Raw genomic sequence first — 21394 nt, 5'->3', positions numbered from 1 at the left:
TGTAGTGAGAGCAATTGTGTGAATATGTTTTTTGTCACTGTGACCTTGACCTTTGACCTGGTGACCTGAAAATCAATAGGGGTCATCTGCCAGTCATGATCAATGTACCTATGAAGTTTCATGCTCCTAGCCATAAGCATTCTTGAGTTATCATCCGGACACCATTTTACTATTTCGGGTCACCGTGACCTTGACCTTTGACCTTGTGACCTCAAAATCAATAGGGGTCATCTGCGAGTCATGATCAATCTACCTATCAAGTTTCATGATCTTTGGCATATGTGTTCTTGAGTTATCATCCGAAAACCATTTTACTATTTCGGGTCACCATGACCTTGACCTTTGACCTAGTGACCTCAAAATCAATAGGGGTCATCTTCGAGTCATGATCAATCTACCCATGAAGTTTCATGATCCTAGGCGTTTGTGTTCTTGAGTTATCATTCAAAAACCATTTTACTATTTCGGGTCACCATGACCTTGACCTTTGACCTAGTGACCTCAAAATCAATAGGGGTCATCTGCGAGTCATGATCAATGGAACCTATGAAGTTTCATGATCCTAGGCCCAAGCGTTCTTGAGTTATCGTCTGACAACCACCTGGTGGAGGGACAGACCGACCGACCGACAGACCGACATGAGCAAAGCAATATACCCCCTCTTCTTCGAAGGGGGGCATAAAAAAGGAAAAAAAATTATATTATTTTTTTTTAGGGGGGGTAGGGAGGGTTGAGAGGGGGGTATAATGTGGGGTGTGGTCATTTAATAGATAATCTTTCAAAAATAAAAAAAGGAAAAAACATTTATAATTTTTTTTGGGGGGGTGGGGTAGGGGGGCGGGGTTGAGAGGGGGGTATAATGTGGGGTGTGGTCATTTATAAGATGATCTTTCAAAAATAAAAAAAGGGGAGGTGGGGGGGGGGGCAGGGATTCTGGGTTGGGGCGTGGGGTATTGTTTGGGTGGAATCCATTGTGGTATTCAGGTAAGTGTTGTTTTGTCAAAGTATTAATAAAATCTGATCATAAATAAAGAAGTTATGGCAATTTAAGCAAAATGTTCAATTATCTAAGTATAAAAGGGGCCATAATTCTGTCATAATGCTTGATACAGTGGTCTGCTCTTGTTTATAGGTTGGGGTCATGTTGGTAAATAAGTATGCAAAATATGAAAGCAATATGTCAAGGGACACAGGAAATATTTGGGGTAGTACGCAAACTTTAACATAGATTTATCAATAATATGCATATTCTAAGTATAAAAGGGGCAATAATTCTGTCAAAATGCTTGATACAGTGGTCTGCTTTTGTTTATAGGTTGGGGTCATGTTGGTTAACGAGTATGCAAAATATGAAAGCAATATGTCAAAGGACATATGAAATATTTGGGGTAATACGCAAACTTTAACATATATTTATCAATAATATGCATATTCTTAGTATAAAAGGGGCAATAATTCTGTCAAAATGCTTGATACAGTTGTCTACTCTTATTTAAAGGTTGGGGTCATGATGGTAAACAAGTATGCAAAATATGAAAGCAATATGTCAAGGGACATTGAAAATATTTGGGGTAGTGTGCAAACTTTAACATTTGCACGCAAACGGACACGGGAACGGCAACACGGACACCGGGGTGAGTAGGATAGCTCCACTATATATATTTCATATATAATAGTCGAGCTAAAAATGCCATATTCTTGTGTCATCACCTTGTCTGTAGCTAATATGTACTAATCTACAGTACCTCCCCTGTGACTGATATGCACTGGTCTAAATTACCTCTCCTGTGACTGATATGCACTGGTCTACATTACATTCCCTGTGACTGATATGCACTGATCTACATTACCTCCCCTGTGACTGATATGCACTGGTCTACATTACCTCCCCTGTAAATGAAATGCACTTGTCTACATTACCTCCAATGTAACTGATATGCACTGGTCTACATTACCTCCCCTGTGACTGATATGCACTGGTCTACATTACCTCCCCTGTGACTGATATGCACTGGTCTACATTACCTCCGCTGTGACTGATATCCATTCGTCTATATTACCTCCCCCGTGACTGATATCCATTGGTCTACATTACCTCCCCTGTGACTGATATGCACTGGTCAACATTACCTCCTCTGTAACTGATATCCACTGGTCTACATTACCTCCCCTGTGGCTGATATGCACTGGTCTACATTAATCCCCTGTCACTGATATGCACTGGTCTACATTACCTCCCCTGTGACTGATATGCACTGGTCTACATTACCTGCCCTGTGACTGATATCCACTGGTCCACATTACCTCCCCTGTGACTGATATGCACTTGTCTACATTACCTCCCCTGTGGCTGATATGCACTGGTCTACATTACCTCCCCTGTGACTGATATGCACTGGTGTACATTACCTCCCCTGTGACTGATATGCACTGTTCTACATTACCTCCCCTGTGGCTGATATGCACTGGTCTACATTACCTCCCCTGTGACTGATATGCACTGGTCTACATTACCTCCCATGTGGCTGATATGCACTGGTCCACATTACCTCCCCTGTGACTGATATGCAATGGTCTACATTACCTCCCCTGTGACTGATATGCACTGGTCTACATTGCCTCCCCTGTGACTGATATGCACTGGTCTACATTACGTCCCCTGTGGCTGATATGCACTGGCCTTTAATTACCTCTCTTGTGACTGATATAGATGTATTATGTTCTACATTCCCAATCCTATGACTGATATGTATTGGCTTTCATTACATCTCCTGTGACTAACACATATAGATTTTCAGTACATCACTTGTGACTGATACATGTTTGTTTACATTACAACTCATGTGACCAACACATATTGATTTTTAGTACATCACCTGTGACTGATACTTTGTTTACCGTATACGTGCGCTTATAAGACGCCCTTGCTTATAAGACGCACCCAGAGTTTGGACTTTATAATCGATGGATTTAAGACTGACCCGCGTGTAAGACGCGGTCAAATTTTGCCGTTTTCATCTGCCGAAAAACGGCAGAATGTTGAAAAAAATCAATAAGAAACACATTGAGAATTTTTCAAACTCGCGCTGCATACAATTAGTAATTTTCGCAAGTCCGAAAAATAAAACAATCAAACAATAAAGCAAATAATATTTGTTTATTTCATGATATATAAGTAGGTTTTAATTTATTTTCAAGTATTATCCATACAGTAAAAATAATTATCAAATTAACACAATTTCTATCAATTGCGTATTTAATCAATTTGCCATAACAATTTCAAACATATTACGTTCGTAATTGATCGTATCAGTCATCTTAAAATCCCTCGAAATCCTCATCATCGCTTTCACCGAACAGTTTGTAGAATTCCTCACTAGTGAGCTTGTCATCGTAAACCCAGTCGCCGATATCATCATCATCATCGTCGCAATCACTAACCTTTGCACAGGCCGATACATCCTCAGATTAATCGCCATTTTCCACAAGATCATCAAACAACTTGTCGTCCTGTGTACCATCCATTGAGTTTGAGATCATAAGAGTTACGTTTGTGTTTCATTTTGACGATTCCAGTAGTTGTTATTTGTAATTATAATTATATTGTTTGACGGGTATTGAAAACTAAGAGGCAGATATAGATTACCTTGATTATGCTAATGTTACGCCCATTGTCTATAGGTAATGCCTACTTTCATAAAATTAGCCAATCGCGTGATAGAGTGAAATCACGGGTCAAGAAGAAAGCCACCTGTGGATAATTGCATGCGGTCGCTCTTTGCTCCCGCTGTCGTGGGTTCCTAATAAATAAGGTGTCATCGGCAAGGGGGTCGTCTGAATGAACGTGTTTATTTAACAATTGACAGTTGCAAACTGGTAACTATTTTCAGACGATACCCTTATTGCCAATTATGTCTAAATTGACAATTAACAGCGTCGAACAAAGACGATCAGGTGATACAAATTTGTCAAGAAGCACTTGTAATCGCGTGTTTATTTAACAATTAACAGTTTCAAACTGAGAACTGATTTTGCTGTTATTTTAAGCATGTTTGGCATCGTGTCGCCGCTTACACACGTATACTATTATGTCCAATTTATATGACATTTAACGACGTCGCGCGCAGACAATCGGGTGATACAAACTTTTCAAGTATAACCATGGACAATATAACGCCTTACGACCCCAAAATAACAAAATTCAAATAAAAAATAATAGACAACAAAATCAATAACGATACATTTTATTTCCAGTAAATCGGTAACTGAACATAGCGTTCCGATACACGGTACGGGCAAATACAGACTTTAGAGAAAATGCAAATGGCTGCCGCGATGATTCAAAACAATTGACAAGTGTCCAACTTGGCCAGCGTAAGCCCAGTTAACTCGATATTTTGAAAAATTTCGCTTATTTTCACAAGTAACTCGCTTATAAGACGCGACCCCCACTTTAATTTATTAATTTGAGTCTTAAAAATGCGTCTTATAAGCGCACGTATACGGTACATTACACCTCCTGCAAATAATATTCACAGGTCTCACTCACAGGTCTACGTTTACATCTATTGTTACTGATAAGTACAGGTTTACATTACCTCATCTGTGACTACTATGCAATAGTCTTATAACCTTACCTGTGACTGATATGTACTGGTCTTAATAAACTCCCTTTTTTGTTCCATTCTATATTACCTCTCCTGTTATTTCTACGTCTCGTCTTAACACTACCTCGTCAGCGATTTTTTCCTCCTTTTTAAAAGTACTGGGAAAAAGCACTTTCCCAATTGGGAGAAAACTAAATTTCCCTATTGCTGTCCAAAGAATATCATAATTGAAGGTTTCAAACAACAACACAATTTTATAAATAAATGCAACATTTAGCTAGTTTGCCTATGCAGCTCTATGCTTTGAACCCAAGTAAGTATAATATTGACCACTTTTTAAGTATTTGGAAGCAAAAACTTAAATATATTAATTTCCCAATGTGAAGTCTTCACGACTTGAATGTTCTCAAATTCAGGATTTTTTGCGCAAATTTTTCCCAAACGGGCTGGTACTTGTACTTTTCCCCATTGTGGAAAAAAAAATCACTGCTCGTCTTTGACTGCTATGCACTGGCCTACATTACTTGAATCTTCCCATGCACCTGTCATACTGGTCTACACTTCCTCTGTTGAGACTGATATGTTATAGTCTACTTTACCTCCCCTGTGACTGATATGTACTGGTTTGAAGCGTAGTTTTTTCTTCTTGTGAAGAATATTTGGAAACCTCAGCAGAATGATTGAGGCTGCAATGTAACCTCCAGCAATAGTTGCTAGCACAACCATTCCAATTATCAGTGATGTATCCATTTACTGAAAAAGAAAATGATGTATTTACTTATTTTCTGGTGTGAGATACAAACCAAAGAAAGCAACTGTCACATATTAAAGCAAGATTATACGATTTTTTATATGTGTTTAATTGTAATTTTTTATAAAATATGTTACAATAACACAAAATAGGCAAAAGAAGATTAATACATTGAAGACAAATTTCATAAAATGCAGCAAAGACAAATAAGCGCCCCGAGCAGATTGTGACGAAGATATTTCGTACATATTTTCCTACAATAACCAAAGCATTCTTTTTATTAGGATCAGAGTTAGTGTTCGTGTGTCGTATGAATATACATCGCTGCATAAATTTAAAATGAACCGTTACACTAAATTGAGATTCACATCGTACATGCATGATATACATGCTGGCGAATTTGACTGTACAGACATTTTCGATTTCAGAATTAAATAACCGGCTTATTTCCATTTTTTGACACATGTTCTTCTTAACTTTTATTTTAATTTATATTGAAATATATATTTACCGGTATATAATAAGTTTTTTTTACACATGTTATATAAATTCATAAATATTTGACAAAATTGTATAATCTCACTTTAACACCATTTCACTAGTGTAGACAAACAATCAAATGTGCAATCATTTTTCATTATTTGAATCCTGTCCACAGCTTAGTAAAGTGTATCAGAATAATATTTTCCCACAAAATATCTGTCTGAACCTCCGAATGGGTCTAAGAGTTGAAATAGTCCACTTGCAATAACCCTCTTGAAATGGGAAGCAGTTGACATATTTTACAGTAATTCAATGTTTTGCTGCTGATCTTTCAGATTATGATATCTGGTTTTGAAAATGAATGTTTATCATGTTTACTTTAGACTTTTTTGATTGCTTTACCGAGTAATCAAAGAACACCAAATTGTATTATCCTTGTATGGTTTTGTAGTAGGTTTTACAAATAAGTTACAACTCACATACCGGGTATTTGTGAAATAACAAGATGTGTTTGTGAAACACAATGTCCCCCTATATGAAGTTTGACCTTGTAGGATGACCTTGACCTTGACCCTTCACCACTCAAAATGTGCAGCTTCGTGAGATACACATGCATTTCAAATATAAAATTGCTAGCTTCAATATTGCAGAAGTGACATTACATGAGCAATTTTGACCCAAATATTTGACCATGAAGGATGACCTTGACCTTTCACCACTAAAAATGTGCAGCTCCATGAGATACACATGCATGCCAAATATCAAGTTGCTATCTTAAATATTGCAAAAGTATTCATAAAATTAGCGATTTGGGCCACATATATTTGACCTCTGACCTTGAAGGATGACCTTGACCTTTCACCACTCAAAATGTGCAGCTCCATGAGATACACATGCATGCCAAATATCAAGTTGCTATCTTGAATATTGAAATACTGCAAAAGTGTACATTAAATGAGTGATTTTGACCCATATATTTGACCTTTGACCTTGAAGGATGACCTTGACCTTTCACCACTCAAAATGTGCAGCTCCATGAGATACATATGCATGCCAAATATCAAGTTGCTATCTTCAATATTGCAAAAGTTATTGCAAATGTTAAAGTTGGCGTAAACCAACCAACCAACCAACCAACAGACCAACCAACCAACAGACCAACAGACAGGGCAAAAACAATATGTCCCCCACTACTATAGTGGGGGACATAAAAATCTTATAAATAGTTGAATAACTTCACAAACAAGTTTTTTATTTTCATCCATACATTGATTATATAACAAACATATAATGCATATCAAAACATACGTATCAAATGAATTTATTTTGAATTTATCATATTTGACTATTTAAAGATTTTTCTAAATAACGTCCGATAGGGACAGGGTTTTCCCACTGAACACGTATAAATCGCCCCACATGCTGTTTCCGATTTTATACAACAATACATACACCAACACTAAACATTAAACATGTCTGCATAATTTTCATGCCCTTTTTATTGAAACAAAGGAACAAAAGAAAATACATGAAGCGATGTTTATTTGAAGCTAGAATTTATAATGTGGCATTAACATTAAAATTCAGTAGCATGTTGCGGACAATAAATTTAATGCTCATTTCAGAATTCAACAAAACATTTATAGCTAGGTGTAATGAATTAAACAATAATTATTTTAAGTGCTTTACAAGTCGAACTAGAAATGGCGCGGCAGAGGCTGACACGTTTCCCCACGCCGCATGTTTGACTCAGGGGCGCCCCAGGGTTGGTAATGGGGCCATGCATAGTTGAGATTGACCATATTGTCATATGAGAAGTTCAGTATCAATGAGAAGTGAATCTGTGTAGAAATGAAGAAATTATAGTAAAAGGCAATTTTGGGTGGGCGTGGCCTATGATGGCGGTGTGCCCCAGGGTTGTGAATGGGGCCATACATAGTCGAGATTGACCGTATTGTAATAAGAGAGGTTCAGTATCAATTTGAAGTAAATGGGTGTAGAAATGAAGAAATTATAGTAAAAGGCAATTTTGGGTGAGCGTGGCCTATGTGGGCGGGGCGCCCCAGGGTTGATAATGGGGCAATGCATAGTTGAGATTGACTGTATTGTCATAAGAGAGGACAGGCTCAGTATCATTTTGAAGTGAATCTGTGTAGAAATGAAGAAATTATAGTAAAAGGCAAAATTTAGGGTGGCGTGGCCTATGTTGGCGGGGCGCCCCAGGGTTGGTAATGGGGCCATGCATAGTTGAGATTAACCGTATTGTCATAAGAGAGGTTCAGTATCAATTTGAAGTGATTTGGTGTAGAAATTAAGAAATTATAGTAAAAGGCAATTTTAGGTAGGTGTGGCCTATGTGGGTGGGGCGCCCTAGGGTTGGTAATGGGGCCATGCATAGCTGAGATTGACCATATTGTCATAAGAGAAGTTCAGTATCAATTTGAAGTGACTCGTTGTAGAAATGATAAGAGAGGTTCAGTATCAATTTGAAGACAATCGGTGTAGAAATGAAGAAATTATAGTAAAATAACCTAAAAAAATGAGTAAAAATCTCTGACCCGGCCCCACCCCAACCCCAATAACTTTTGACCCAGGGGTCAGATCAAAATTCCAAATAGTGCAGGGTCGCTCATATGCTCATAGCTACCATGTGTGTAAGTTTCAAGGTTCTAGTGCTAATAGTGTAGGAGGAGATAGTGGCCAGGACGGACAGACAGACAAACAACCGGACAGACGGCGGAGATAACCACAATATCCCCAAAAAGCGTGGGGATAATAAATAATGTGACCATATTATGCATGAAATGCACAGTTTTCACGAGGATTACACCTGGTTGGCATCATCAGTCTTCTAAGTAACTTGCCAAGATCTCCTCGTTGAGATGTACACCACAGGGACCAATAAGTGAGGTAGAAAACAAAGCCAACAAACTGTCACAAAATCAGAAACTTATGGCAACTATGTCACTTGTAATCTACATGATTTTACTGCAGGTATAGACTGCCTAACTTAACAAGAGGGCCTGAAAGGCCCAAAGTCGCTCACCTGAGATAACAAGATATTATTGGGACAAATCTTCTGACCAAGTTTCACAAAGATCGGAAAATAAATGTGGCCTCTAGAGTGCTAACAAGGTTTTACTATAGTCATATAAGGAAAAATGCCCCGCCCCCTGGCAGCCATGTTTTTCAACCAACCGGCATCATTTTTGAACTCTTCCAAGATATTATTGGGATGAATCTTCTGACCAAATTTCATGACGATCGGACAGTAAATGTGGCCTCTAGAGTGTAAACAAGATTTTACTCTAGCCGTATAAAAAAAATGCCCCGCCCCTTGGAAGCCAATTTTTTCAAGCAAACATATTATTTTCGAACTCATCCAAGATATCATTGCGACCAATCTTCTGACCAAATTTCATGAAGATTGGACAATAAATGTGGCCTCTAGAGGTAACAAAGTTTTACTATAGTCATATATAGCCATATAAGGAAAAATGCCCCTTGGTTGCCATGCTTTAAAAGCAACCAAAACCATTTTCGAACTCATCCAAGATATCAATGTGACAAATCTTCTGACCAAGTTTCATGATGATCGGAAAATAAATGTGACCTCTAGAGTGGTTTAACTATAGCCATATAAGGAAAATAGCCCCGCCCCTGTGGTGGCCATGTTTTCAACCAACCGGCATCATTTTTGAACTCTTCCAAGATATTATTGGGATGAATCTTCTGACCAAGTTTCATGAAGATCGGACTATAAATGTGGCCTCTAGAGTGTTAACAAGATTTTACTATAGCCTTATATAGCCAAATAAGGAAAATGCCCCGCCCCTTGGCGGCCATGTTTTTCAAGCAAACGTAACCATTTTCGAACTCATCCAAGATATCATTAAGACAAATCTTCTGACCATATTTCATCAAGATTGGACAATAAATGTGACCTCTAGAGTGTTAACAAGGTTTTACTAAAGCCATATAAGGAAAAATGCCCCGCCCCCTGGCTCACATGTTTTTCAACCAACCGGCATCATTTTCGAACTCGTCCAAGATATTATTGGGATGAATCTTCTGACCAAGTTTCATGAAGATTGGAAGTAAATGTGGCCTCAAGAGTGTTAACAAGGTTTTACTATAGCCATATATAGCCATATAAGGAAAAATTCCCCGCCCCTTAGCAGCCATGTTTTTCAAGCAAAGGTTAACATTTTTTTAACTCATCCAAGATATCAGTGGGAAAAATCTTCTGAGCAAGATTCATGAAGATCGAAAAATAAATGTGGCCTCTAGAGTGTTAACAAGGTTTTACTATAGCCATATTAGGAAAAATGCCCCACCCCCTGGCAGCCATGTTTTTCAACCAACCAGCATCAATTTCAAACTCGTCCAAGATATTATTGAGGTGAATCTTCTGACCAACTTTTATAAAGTTCAGACAATAAATGTGGCCTCTAGAGTGTTAACAAGATTTTACTATAGCCGTATAAGGAAAAATGCCCCGCCCCCTGGCAGCCATGTTTTTCAAGCAAACATAACAATTTTCGAACTCATCCAAGATATCATTAAAACCAATCTTCTGATCATGAAGATTGGAAATAAATGTGGCCTCTAGAGCATTACCAAGGCAAATGTTGACGCTGCACAACGGACAACGGACAAAAAGCGATTAACAAAAGCTCACCATGAGCACGTTGTGCTCAGGTGAGCTAAAAAGAGTGCTGTTGCTTATTGGCCAATAGCAATTTTCCAATACATTGATGCTTTAGTTGGGAAAAGAGATACATGTTATTGACAGTAGGTTGAAAATTGGCTCTAAAATATTCAGTGAAAACAATATTGATTTGATCTCAAGAAGGGCTAGTTGTAGAAAAATACACTTATCAATAAATTTCAAGCGCCCTGAAGACTCTGATTACTAAATTCAAGCTCCCCAGCGATGGACTGTTAAATGGCCTGTGGAAAGCACTTATTTAACTACGGACTTATCCAATGTGGGTTTGAAAATTGTTTTAATATTGGTACAAGTATTCAGTGTGTTTATTTCGTTCAAATTTGGGTCCAGTAGGGGGACCCATTCCCAATGGAAAAAAAATAATTCCTGAAATGGGAACTAAAAATCCCAATTGAAGGTTTCCAAATAAGATTATTCATCTCCAAATCCAGCTCTATAGGTTGAACCTTAGAAAAGATAATATTGAAATCACATTTATTATAAATTTAAATGTATTTGTAAGCGTAAAATCTACAACATTATTTTTCCAAATTTAGTCAAAAGGACGGGATATTTCCCATCCCAAAGGACCTGGCTGTTGTGGCTGACCTGGAGAGTTGTGGCTGACCTGCCATAGCGTGAAGACGCAAGCGCAGTGGCGAGTCGCAAAGAGCTAGACGAATAGTGAACAAACTCTTATTGCAATTAGCTTTGTTATGATAATTAATAAATTGTGGTATACAGGCAAGAGTTGAGTTATACACAGAAAGAAGATAGTAAACAACATTGGCAAAGAGGTAAATTCTGGAAAGCAGCTGGATTTAGGTTAAATAACAACATTTTGCTTTTGCCAGTTTGGCAATCACAAGCTATTGCAACCTCGAATTTCAAAACTTGGATCGTCTTGAGTAAGTTAGTAGGTGCAGTTCGACCAGCACAGAGTAGTTTTAAATTTAAACATATCTGAGCCAGTTTGGCAGTATTAATTTGTTTAAGAAGCTATGCTGCAGTTGTAAAGACGGAGGGAGGTGAATTTGTCTGTTCGTATACTTCTGACCAGTTTGGTTGGTAAGTATAGTATGGTGGGCTATTTTGGCAAATAATTGAGTGAAGATTGTTTTTTTCTTGAATTCTAAATAATTATCCCCACGTTTTTCGGAGAAAAAGTGGGGATATTGCATTGATGTGCATCCGTCCTGACCACCTGCTCCTCCTACACTTTTAGCACTAGAACCTTGAAACTTACATACATGGTAGCTATGGGCATATGTGCGACGGTGACAGTGACGGAATTTTAATCTGACCCCTGGGTCAATAGTTATGGGGGTTGGGGCGGGCCGGGTCAGAGATTTTCACTCATTTTTTAATGTTATTTTACATTAACTTCTTCATTTCTGCACCAATTTACTTCGAATTGATACTGAGCCTCTCTTATGAAACTAAGGTCAATCTCAGCTATGCATGGCCCCATTACCAGCCCTGAGGCGTCCCCGCCACATTGGCCACGCCCACTCAAAATTGCCTTTTACTATAATTTCTTCATTTCTACACCGATTGACTTCAAATTGAAACTGAACCTCTCTTATGACAATACGGTCAATCTCAGCTATGCATGACCCCATTACCAACCCTAGGGCACCCCGCCCACATAGGCCACGCCCACCCAAAATTGCCTTTTTGCTATAATTTCTTCATTTCTACACCGATTCACTTCAAATTGATACTGAACCTCTCTTATGACAATAAGGTCAATCTCAGCTATGCATGGCCCCATTACCAGCCCTGAGGCGTCCCCGCCACGTTGGCCACGCCCACCCAAAATTGCATTTTACTATTATTTCTTCATTTCTACACCGATTCACTTCAAATTGATACTGAAACTCTCTTATGACAATACAGTTAATCTAAACTATGCATGGCCCCATTACCAACCCTGGGGCGCTCCGCCCACATAGGCCACGCCCACCCAAAATTGCCTTTTACTATATTTTTTTTCATTTCTACACCGATTCACTTCAAATTGATACTGAACCCCTTTTATGACAATACGGTCAATCTCAACTATGCATGGCGCCATTACCAACCCTGGGGCGCCCCGCCCACATAGGCCACGCCCACCCAAAATTGACTTTTACTATAATTTCTTCATTTCTACACTGATTTACTTCAAATTGATACTGAACATCTCTTATGACAATACAGTCAATCTCAACTATGTAAGGCCTCGTTACCAAACCTGGGGCGCCCCGCCCATAATGGGCCACACCCACCCAAAATTCTCTTTTACTATAATTTCTTCATTTCTACACCGATTCACTTCTAATTGATACCGAACTTCTCTTATGACAATACGGTCAAGGTCAATCTCAACTATGTATGGCCCCATTACCTACCCTGGGGGGCCCCGCCTATAATAGGCCACACCCACATAGGCCACGCCCACCCAAAATTGCCTTTTACTGTAATTTCTTCATCTCTACACTGATTCACTTCAAATTGATACTGAACCTCTCTTATGACAATACAGTTCAGTGCCTTCCCCAGGAATTTGTTCAGGCGCCCCGGGGGTGGGTTGGGGAGGGGTGTCCCCTCCCGACGTTGATTTTTTTTTAATTTAACGTGTCAATTCACGTTCTGTGGTGCGTTACAACTCAAAGAAAAACAGCGTCAAAAGACGTCATTTGGTGCGCTATGACTCTTCAAAAAAATCCCCCAGTCATTTAAAAATATATTTTTTTATATTGTTTAATTGTTTTAAAACTTTTCCGGACAGATAGTAAAATGCCGACTCGAACGATTCCCCAATACATCCGTTTCAACCCGACTCTATTTCTGTATACTTACTATTTTTCAAGTTTCTATTTATTACCCGATAATCCCGTTTATTCCGTTTTTATCAATCTCTTTCTGGTAAATATTTACGATAAAAGCTTTCAGTTATTTCTTTAACACAAACCTTGCCATTTTTTAAGTGACTATTTATAGATTTCATGAAATATTGCCTCTGAATATGCGTCAATCCCCTGACCTGTTGTGTGCTTGTTAAAACGCTCAATACACGCCATTTGTATGCAATAGACGCGACGTTGTACATGCTGCATAATTTTCGCGCTCTTTTTAATTGAGAAAAAGATTCGACACAAAATAAATTTGCACTGGTAATTTGAAGCAAAAATATTTAACGTTGCGGTAACATTTACATTCGGAAGAGTGTTTCGGATTAAAAACGCGTTAACATCTACTTACGGTAATGGGTTTCGGATTACAAATTTAATTATTCCCATTTGAGATTTCAACAAATATTAACCGTTGTGTTATAAATTCAACGATAATTTGTTTACACACTTAACGAGTCGAATAAATGTTTTGACGGAATTATGCATGAAATTCACGTTGTCCACGAGGATCATGGCCGGTTGCCATCATCACTCTTCTAACTATCGATTATCGGACGAAACATTTACAAGTGTGCGTAATTAATTCAACAAAAATTTGTTAAAGCGCATTACGTGTCGAATAAATGTCAGAAAAACGAGGTGAATCAGTTCTATAAATGGACATGTTGAAATATACATGTACTTAAATTAAATAAATTGTATTCACATAATTGTAACCGCTATAATAATTAATTGTTTACCACTTGCAATTAATTTCACGTATTAATTATGAGTCATAGGTAACACTTGTTTACAGTAAAAAGGTGTGATGATGATGCCCGAAACCGTCTTTAATGTTCTGTACTGTACTAATTACCGGTTTTATATTACTCAAATGGTACAACTACTTGCTAATCAAGCTGCGATAAACTCTTACTTCATGCCCGACGTCAATCAAAAATAATGGTCGATAGTTAACCCCGCCCTCATAAGCATTCGCGTAACCGATTGGACGATGAACTTCACAGTTTGACGACTGGAAAGTTACCAGATACATCCTTGTCAGCATTTAAATGACCGTGTAATGTGGCTAGAATAATCGATACGCGCGTCATGCTATTCTCTTATCAGTGGATTATCCATTACCCCATGTGGTGTTTATGGCGATTACTTGTGAAAGTAGGTACCGAGTGCTCTTTTAAAACAGGGAATATTGATACACTGATAGGGAAACCTTGATTTTTTTGGACAATCTCCACTTTCTTTTACTGAAGAATACACTGAAAGGAAAATTTCAAGCGCCCCGGGGACTCTGATTTCGAAATTCAAGCGCCCCGGCAAGGGGCGCTTAAATGGCCTGGGGAAGACCCTGCAGTTAATCTCATCTATGCATGGCCCCATAACCAACCCTGGCGCACTCCCCCCCTCCACATAGGCCACGCCCACCCAAAATTGCCTTTTACTATTATATCTTCATTTCTACACCAATTCACTTCAAATTGATACTGAACCTCTTTTATGACAATACAGTCAATCTCAACTATGCATGGCGCCATTACCAACCCTGGGGCGCCCCGCCCACATAGGCCACGCCCATCCAAAATTGCCTTTTTCTATAATTTCTTCATTTCTTCACCCATTTACTTCAAATTGAAACTGAACATCTCTTATGACAATAAGGTCAATCTCAACAATGTATGGCCCTTTACCAACCCTGGGGCACCCGCCCATAATAGGCCAGTCACCCACCCAAAATTGCAATTTACTATAATTTTTTCATTTCTACACAGATTCACTTCTAATTGATACTGAACTTCTCTTATGACAATACGGTCAATCTCAACTATGCATGGACCCATTACCAACCATGGGGCGCCCCTGGGTCAAACATGCGGCGTGGGGATACCAGTGCCCCAGATAATTATTTCGGTAATAGGGTTTTCACCCACTGATTTTGAAAAATAGGGTGATTTCATTCTTGGAATAGGGTGAAATGAGTTATAAGATGCATACAGTAAAACCATTGCTGCTTTACTTCTGTTGAAGCTGCACACAATTGTATTGATTCAATAAAACTGTAAACTAATATAATTAACTTTAATAAACTGATGTTTCATAACATCTTTAATCCTTGAAACTGTCAATAATATAAACTTTAAACTTAAAAAAAATCGATAACACGAATGATTCGGCACTTATTGACTCTTGCTTTCTTGGTTCGATAAAGTTAGCGATCGACACATATTTTGGCGCAACAATTGCGGACGTCTTTCTCTTAGACATTTTTATTACGCATCGTATTAGAAACTGAAAGTACAGACACTTTACAAATATTTGCACAATGAACGACGGATTAAGTCAGATTGAAAACGCATGTATGTCGTAAATAATTTTGTCAGCCGCTTTATTTAAGGCCCGGTCACACCGCCAGAACTTTGCTGGAGCGTTCCTTGAACGGTATGAAGAGGGGCCGAATTTCGGCAACGCTCGTCACCGCGCACAAAATGGGGGAAAAAATCGACAACAGGGGCGTTGCCAAAGCGGTGCACCGCTGAAGCCAGCGTTGGTTTAGCGTTGGTTTAACGGTATCGAGCGGTAGCGAGCGTTGGTTTAGCGGTGACGCGAGCGTTGATAGAGCGGCGTTCTTCGCATGTGCGCGTCGGCTCGGCGGGAGTTTAAAGTTGGTATAGCGGCAAACCGCTTCTGACTACGGAACTAAACGGATCGCTCTGATAGACGTTCTGATAATTTTTTATAGAAGTCAATAGTTGAAGTTCATTATGCCCCGTAGACAAAAGAAGTGGAAGGCTGGAGATGGAGAGGAAGCATTCTGTAGAATTCTGAGCCAGAGTTAGGAGGAGCTTTACATGCCACGTGCCTGCCATCAATGGCACAAACTGTGGGGGGGAAGTTCCATCTCTGGTACCATTTGTCAGCCAGGTCTCTCCATCCTTGTTCAGTTGATGGGCAAAACAACAATTCATCTGTGTACTCCTCAATGATGACCTTTACCACTTCTCTAACTACCACACTGATGGTGTTGTGGAGAACCCTCCAGGCGTATTGCATGTTTCTGTAGGTGTTACCAGAGGCCAGGTGCCGTAGGGTGATTGCCACTTTGAGACCAGGTTCCAGGCTTGGTCGGTGTTTGGTGTCTTCGTTTGGTCAATCGGGGGGGGGGGGGGGGGGGGGGGGGGTCGCATCCTCATAAAGTGATGGAAGGCTCATTTCTCAGCTCCACCATCAGCTTGTGATACAGTCCATGTTCAGGCCTTCTCAGTATCCACTTTCTGACCCACACAACTCTGTCTCTCCTTCTTCTCTCTCTTCTCCTTCTATCAACAGCTTGTTTCAATCTGAGGAGGTTCTAATTCTGCTGCTGGACTAGTGCACCAATCACAACAAGTCCCACAGCATCCATGGTAGAACACTTTTACTGTAACTGAGCAAATTAAAATGAGGTCTGCACTCAACGGTAGCTCGATTAAAAATGGACTCCTGACTCATTTCTCCCCGTATTTATAGCCAAAATTCTGGTCCCGCTCCAACACCTCAATACCAACGCCAAACCAAAGTTCATCACTGCAATGGATCGCTACTTCAACGCCCGACACCGTTCCAGAAATTCCGTGTCCTTTTGAAAAACGCTTACAACAGCTCCACCAAAGTTTGTTCAACGTTTAATAACCGCCCTGGCAAAGCTGGCGAAGCAGCGGTTGTTCAGCATTCAAGATTTCTGCGTTGGCCTTGCGGACCCTAACGTCCACGAACTTGCGTCTAGCGGTGCCAAACTTTGACTTAGCGTTGGTGGAACGGTGGTGAACTTTGTCGGAGCGGAAAATTTCCCGCTCCTCACCGCTCGTAATATTTTGTGCAGCTCAAAACTTTCTGAGCGGTAGGAGGAACCATCAGCGGTGACCGAGCGTATACGGCGTTGCTTTAACGGTGGCTAACTTCTGTTTAACGGTCGTGAACGGTAGCGAGCGGTGATGATTGTTTTTCACCGCTACAGGAACGCTCAAGCAAAGTTCTGGCGGTGTGACCGGGCCTTAACTATGAAATCTAGTCCGCAGAGCGTTTGAATAGCTTTGACTGTTTTATTGCCCCGTCATCCAGGCGCTTGCTGAATAAAAGCGTCGCCGCGTAACGAAAATAATCACAAAAAATACCGAAAATGAGTTTTTTCGATCAAAGCTATTGTATCGTACGCATCAAATAAGACGAATGTGCGTAAAAGGCAAATCTGGTGCGTTTTCAATACGCATGATATTGTATTTCTTTGCGTTTTTAAACATTTTAATAGGGTGAAAGACGCAGATACGCAGCTTATCTGGGGCACTGGGGGATACGCGTCGGCCTCTGCTGCGCCATTTCTACTTTGATTATTAAATACCTGAAATAAAAGAAATAAAAATGGTTATTCATATTAATACTGCACTGGAAGCAGAGTTGCGTGAATTGTCAGGGGTGGGACCAAAGACTGCAGGGGTAATTGTTCGATTCAGGGAAAAGCACGAGACTATGACACCTGATTTATTGTTTTTAGCATTGGGGTGAACAATCCCTGTGGCTTTACTGGACCTCGTTGAGTTTCCAGAGGCAGTAAAGGATTTTAAGTCAGTTGTTTCACATGACCTCACTGAGCAACCCTCTTCAGTGCAGTTTGCTCAATCATTACCATCAGGGGCATCAGGTGTACAGGTGCAGTTCCCAGATACAGCTACATCAGCTGAGGTAAAGCTTGATGTTGCAGCAAGGCCTGAAAGCAAACTAGCTGTCGCAAAATAAGTGCAAGGCCAGCAGCCCATTGAACAAGATCAGAATCTGCAGTCAAGACAAGGTGAAAGGCCCTATAAGCCCCATGTTTACAGCCAGGGGGGATGGACAGCCAAGTAAGCCACAAAGCAGTTCACAGTACAGAAGACAAGAGAACAGTGACGATAAATCACCGGTGCAATTGGAAAAGCGGCGAAAGGGTGATCATTCTAAGACTTCTGGTCATTTGAGGCATCGTCGGTCATATAATAGGGTTTCTCAAGACAACTATAAATTATATTAGTGACTCAGGAAAGGAGAGCGATGACAGACGGTCAGTTAGCAAACGCATGGAAAAGCAGTCAAAAGATGATAAGGCCATCCTTAAAAATTATTTTGTTTGGCATAACCCGACCGACCCACATAAATCAGCCCGACTGAATTTTTTTGATACTTTCCAAAAAAAATATTTTTTTTGCTCGCCGAAACTTCTTTCCGCTAAATTTTTCCTTTCAGCTTTTTATCCTTTCCGGTTATTTGCGTCATTTAATGAAATGCTCTTTCTATGATATCTAGAATAGCAATGAACAAATCGTGTACCGGTATTTATTTGAGTCGCCTATTTATTTGACATATGCATATGCGATTGATTAGACTTTAAATACAATTAAACCGCTCCTGTTTTTCTCGTATCCCTTTAATTAAAATACGCTGCTGTCGTTCAGGATAGTTTGGGAGTGAAACAAGATGTGTTTGTGAAACACAATGTCCCCCTATATGATGTTTGACCTTGAAGGATGACATTGACCTTGTGAAGGATGACCTTGACCTTTCACCACTCAAAATGTGCAGCTCCATGAGATACACTTGCATGCCAAATATCAAGTTGCTATCTTCAATATTGCAAAAGTATTTATAAAATAAGCGATTTGGGCCACATATATTTGACCTCTGACCTTGAAGGATAACCTTGACCTTTCACCACTCAAAATGTGCAGCTCCATGAGATACACATGCATGCCAAATATCAAGTTGCTATCTTCAATATTGCAAAAGTATTCATAAAATGAGCAATTTTGGCCACATACATTTGACCTCTGACCTTGAAGGATGACCTTGACCTTTCACCACTCAAAATGTGCAACTTCATGAGATACACATGCATGCCAAATATGAAGTTGCTATCTTCAATATAGCAAAAGTTATTGCAAAATGTTAAAGTTGGCGCAAACAAACCAACAGACCAACAGACAGGGCAAAAACAATATGTCCGCCACTACTATAGTGGGGGACATAAAAACAAATTTATTAATTATCACCGTTCAATTCAATTCGGCAATCGGCAGGGATGTGTAATATTATCGACATATAACTATTTATTTAATTATCACTCTTTAATTCAGTTCGGCAAATATTCGGTAGAAAGATAAACAGTGGTCAGCTTTAAAATATTTATTAACAGGTATTGTCACGTTTTTGTTTCATTTGCTTATCTCCTTATACGATTTTCTGACCGGTCACTATTTTGGAGGCAGACGCCGATATCAAATTATACAACATCTGCGCATGAATGACCCAATATTATCCGATAACTCCACCTGTTCTCACGTTTCATTCGACAACGTCATGTCATGTGTAAGCGAGCTCAATGCTGATTGGCCAGCTACCATGTGCACTTCATTAACAATAAGGTCAACCAATGTCTAATCGGGTACAGACCGGGTTTCCTTAACTGTTTGAATTGCGAACACTTTCATTGAAACAAAGAGACAAATATAGAAAACCAGTCCAGATTAAAATGGCGGATGTTTTCAACGAAATTTTACTAGATTTTCGCAATTTAGAATTTTCTTCATCTTGAACCAAATTCTCAATAGTTTCGCAAATGACTCAAATGGCGAACGACAGCGGGAGCATTATGAACGTGTTATTATTGGAATAAATGCTCACTATTACAGGGCTCACGCTGTCGTTCGCCATTTGCGGAAGTATAGCGAATTTAATTGGCTCAAGAAAAATATAATTTGGGAATATGCTTAAATCTCGTTAAATTTCATTGAAAACATCCACCATTTTAATCCGGAGTGTTTTTTTTAACTATTTTTCTCTTTGTTTCCATGAACAATTTGAAGCGCATATGGTAACTGGCCAATCAACATTGAGTTTGCTATCGGGTAATATTGGGTCATTCATGCGCAGATAATGGAATACACAATTGATATTGTTGTCTGCCTATAATATAACGGCCGATGGCAAAAGTCGTATAAAAAATAAGCAAATGAAAAGAAGCGTAACACTGAATAAATTATTTTTAAGCTGATCACTTTACAAATTTCTTCTGACTATCGATCTAAATTAAAGCAGTGTCCGACAAATCCATTGCCCGGAGCCCGGGGGCTACCGAAATTTTTCATCGGGCTACTGAAATTTTCCAGCTGACGCCCGCCGGGCTACTGTAAATCTATAAGAACGTAGCCCGTTTGATTGACAGACATACGTAGAATAAACACGCTGACCATGTGTTTCAACACCGTGTATTGCTTATAATCCGATAACAAAGTGCATTTAATTATCTAATCAGTCACCGATCACTTGCGGTAATGTCGTAAACAGTAACAGTGTATTTTAATCATTCAATCAGAATCAACATTTGTCGTCTGCTAATAATATAATGAGAGCCGGTTGGATAGTTGGCGCACATGATGCAACATCATTTCGCAGTTTGGAATTCTTTGTTAACCGCAACAATGACGTTTTTGATGTCGTTAAATATTCAAGGACGCCGGACATTAAATAAATCAAAACAATAGCGGATTCTTCAAAACGGTAACGAAACTGAAAATTAATATTAATAACAACGGTGTGAACGCGGTTAACACCTGCTTATTAGTTTGCATTGTAAATTTAATAATTGGATTAATCGACTGTTATTCAATAATCCCATATATGCCCAATTAATATTTTTTAAACCAAATTATGGGAGGGTAATATAGATGATGAGAGTCATAAACACAAACGTTTGCAATTTTAAAGTGTCAAATGAATTTCGGCATATGGTTCTATTTAAAGATATGATGAAACAAGCTCCCAATCAGGACCGTTCAATTGCAACATGCGTTAATCACCTGCCACGGTTTGCGCGCGTTGTGTATGTGTACAGCTATTTTAGGTTACAAAATTCTACATTTAATAAATGAATTTCTTTGTCCAG

The 21394-nt window shown here is 39.3% G+C and overlaps 1 protein-coding gene across 9 annotated transcripts in view; it reads right to left on the bottom strand.

The window, feature by feature from the left end:
- LOC127844583 (lysophospholipase D GDPD1-like) overlaps positions 1-21394 on the bottom strand; it is a 68957-nt gene that overhangs the window by 32527 nt on the left and 15036 nt on the right. For 5 of the 9 annotated variants that reach the window (XR_008032832.1, XR_008032835.1, XR_008032830.1 and 2 more), the window contains exons 2-3: positions 18107-18202; positions 5207-5360 (exon numbers count right to left, since the gene is read on the bottom strand). Coding sequence is in view for 5 of the 9 variants with exons in the window: in XM_052374955.1 (XP_052230915.1) it covers positions 5207-5357 (151 nt within the window). In the remaining 4 variants the exon portion in view is untranslated. The remainder of the gene's footprint in view (positions 1-5206; positions 5361-18106; positions 18203-21394) is intronic. The other 4 variants (XM_052374963.1, XM_052374982.1, XM_052375003.1 and 1 more) reach the window with 1 other exon arrangement.

This window comes from Dreissena polymorpha, chromosome 1, assembly GCF_020536995.1.
Source record: "Dreissena polymorpha isolate Duluth1 chromosome 1, UMN_Dpol_1.0, whole genome shotgun sequence".
Taxonomy (NCBI): domain Eukaryota; kingdom Metazoa; phylum Mollusca; class Bivalvia; order Myida; family Dreissenidae; genus Dreissena; species Dreissena polymorpha.
The sequence above is the reverse complement of the archived record's forward strand: the minus strand, read 5'-3'. Positions and strand labels throughout refer to the sequence as shown.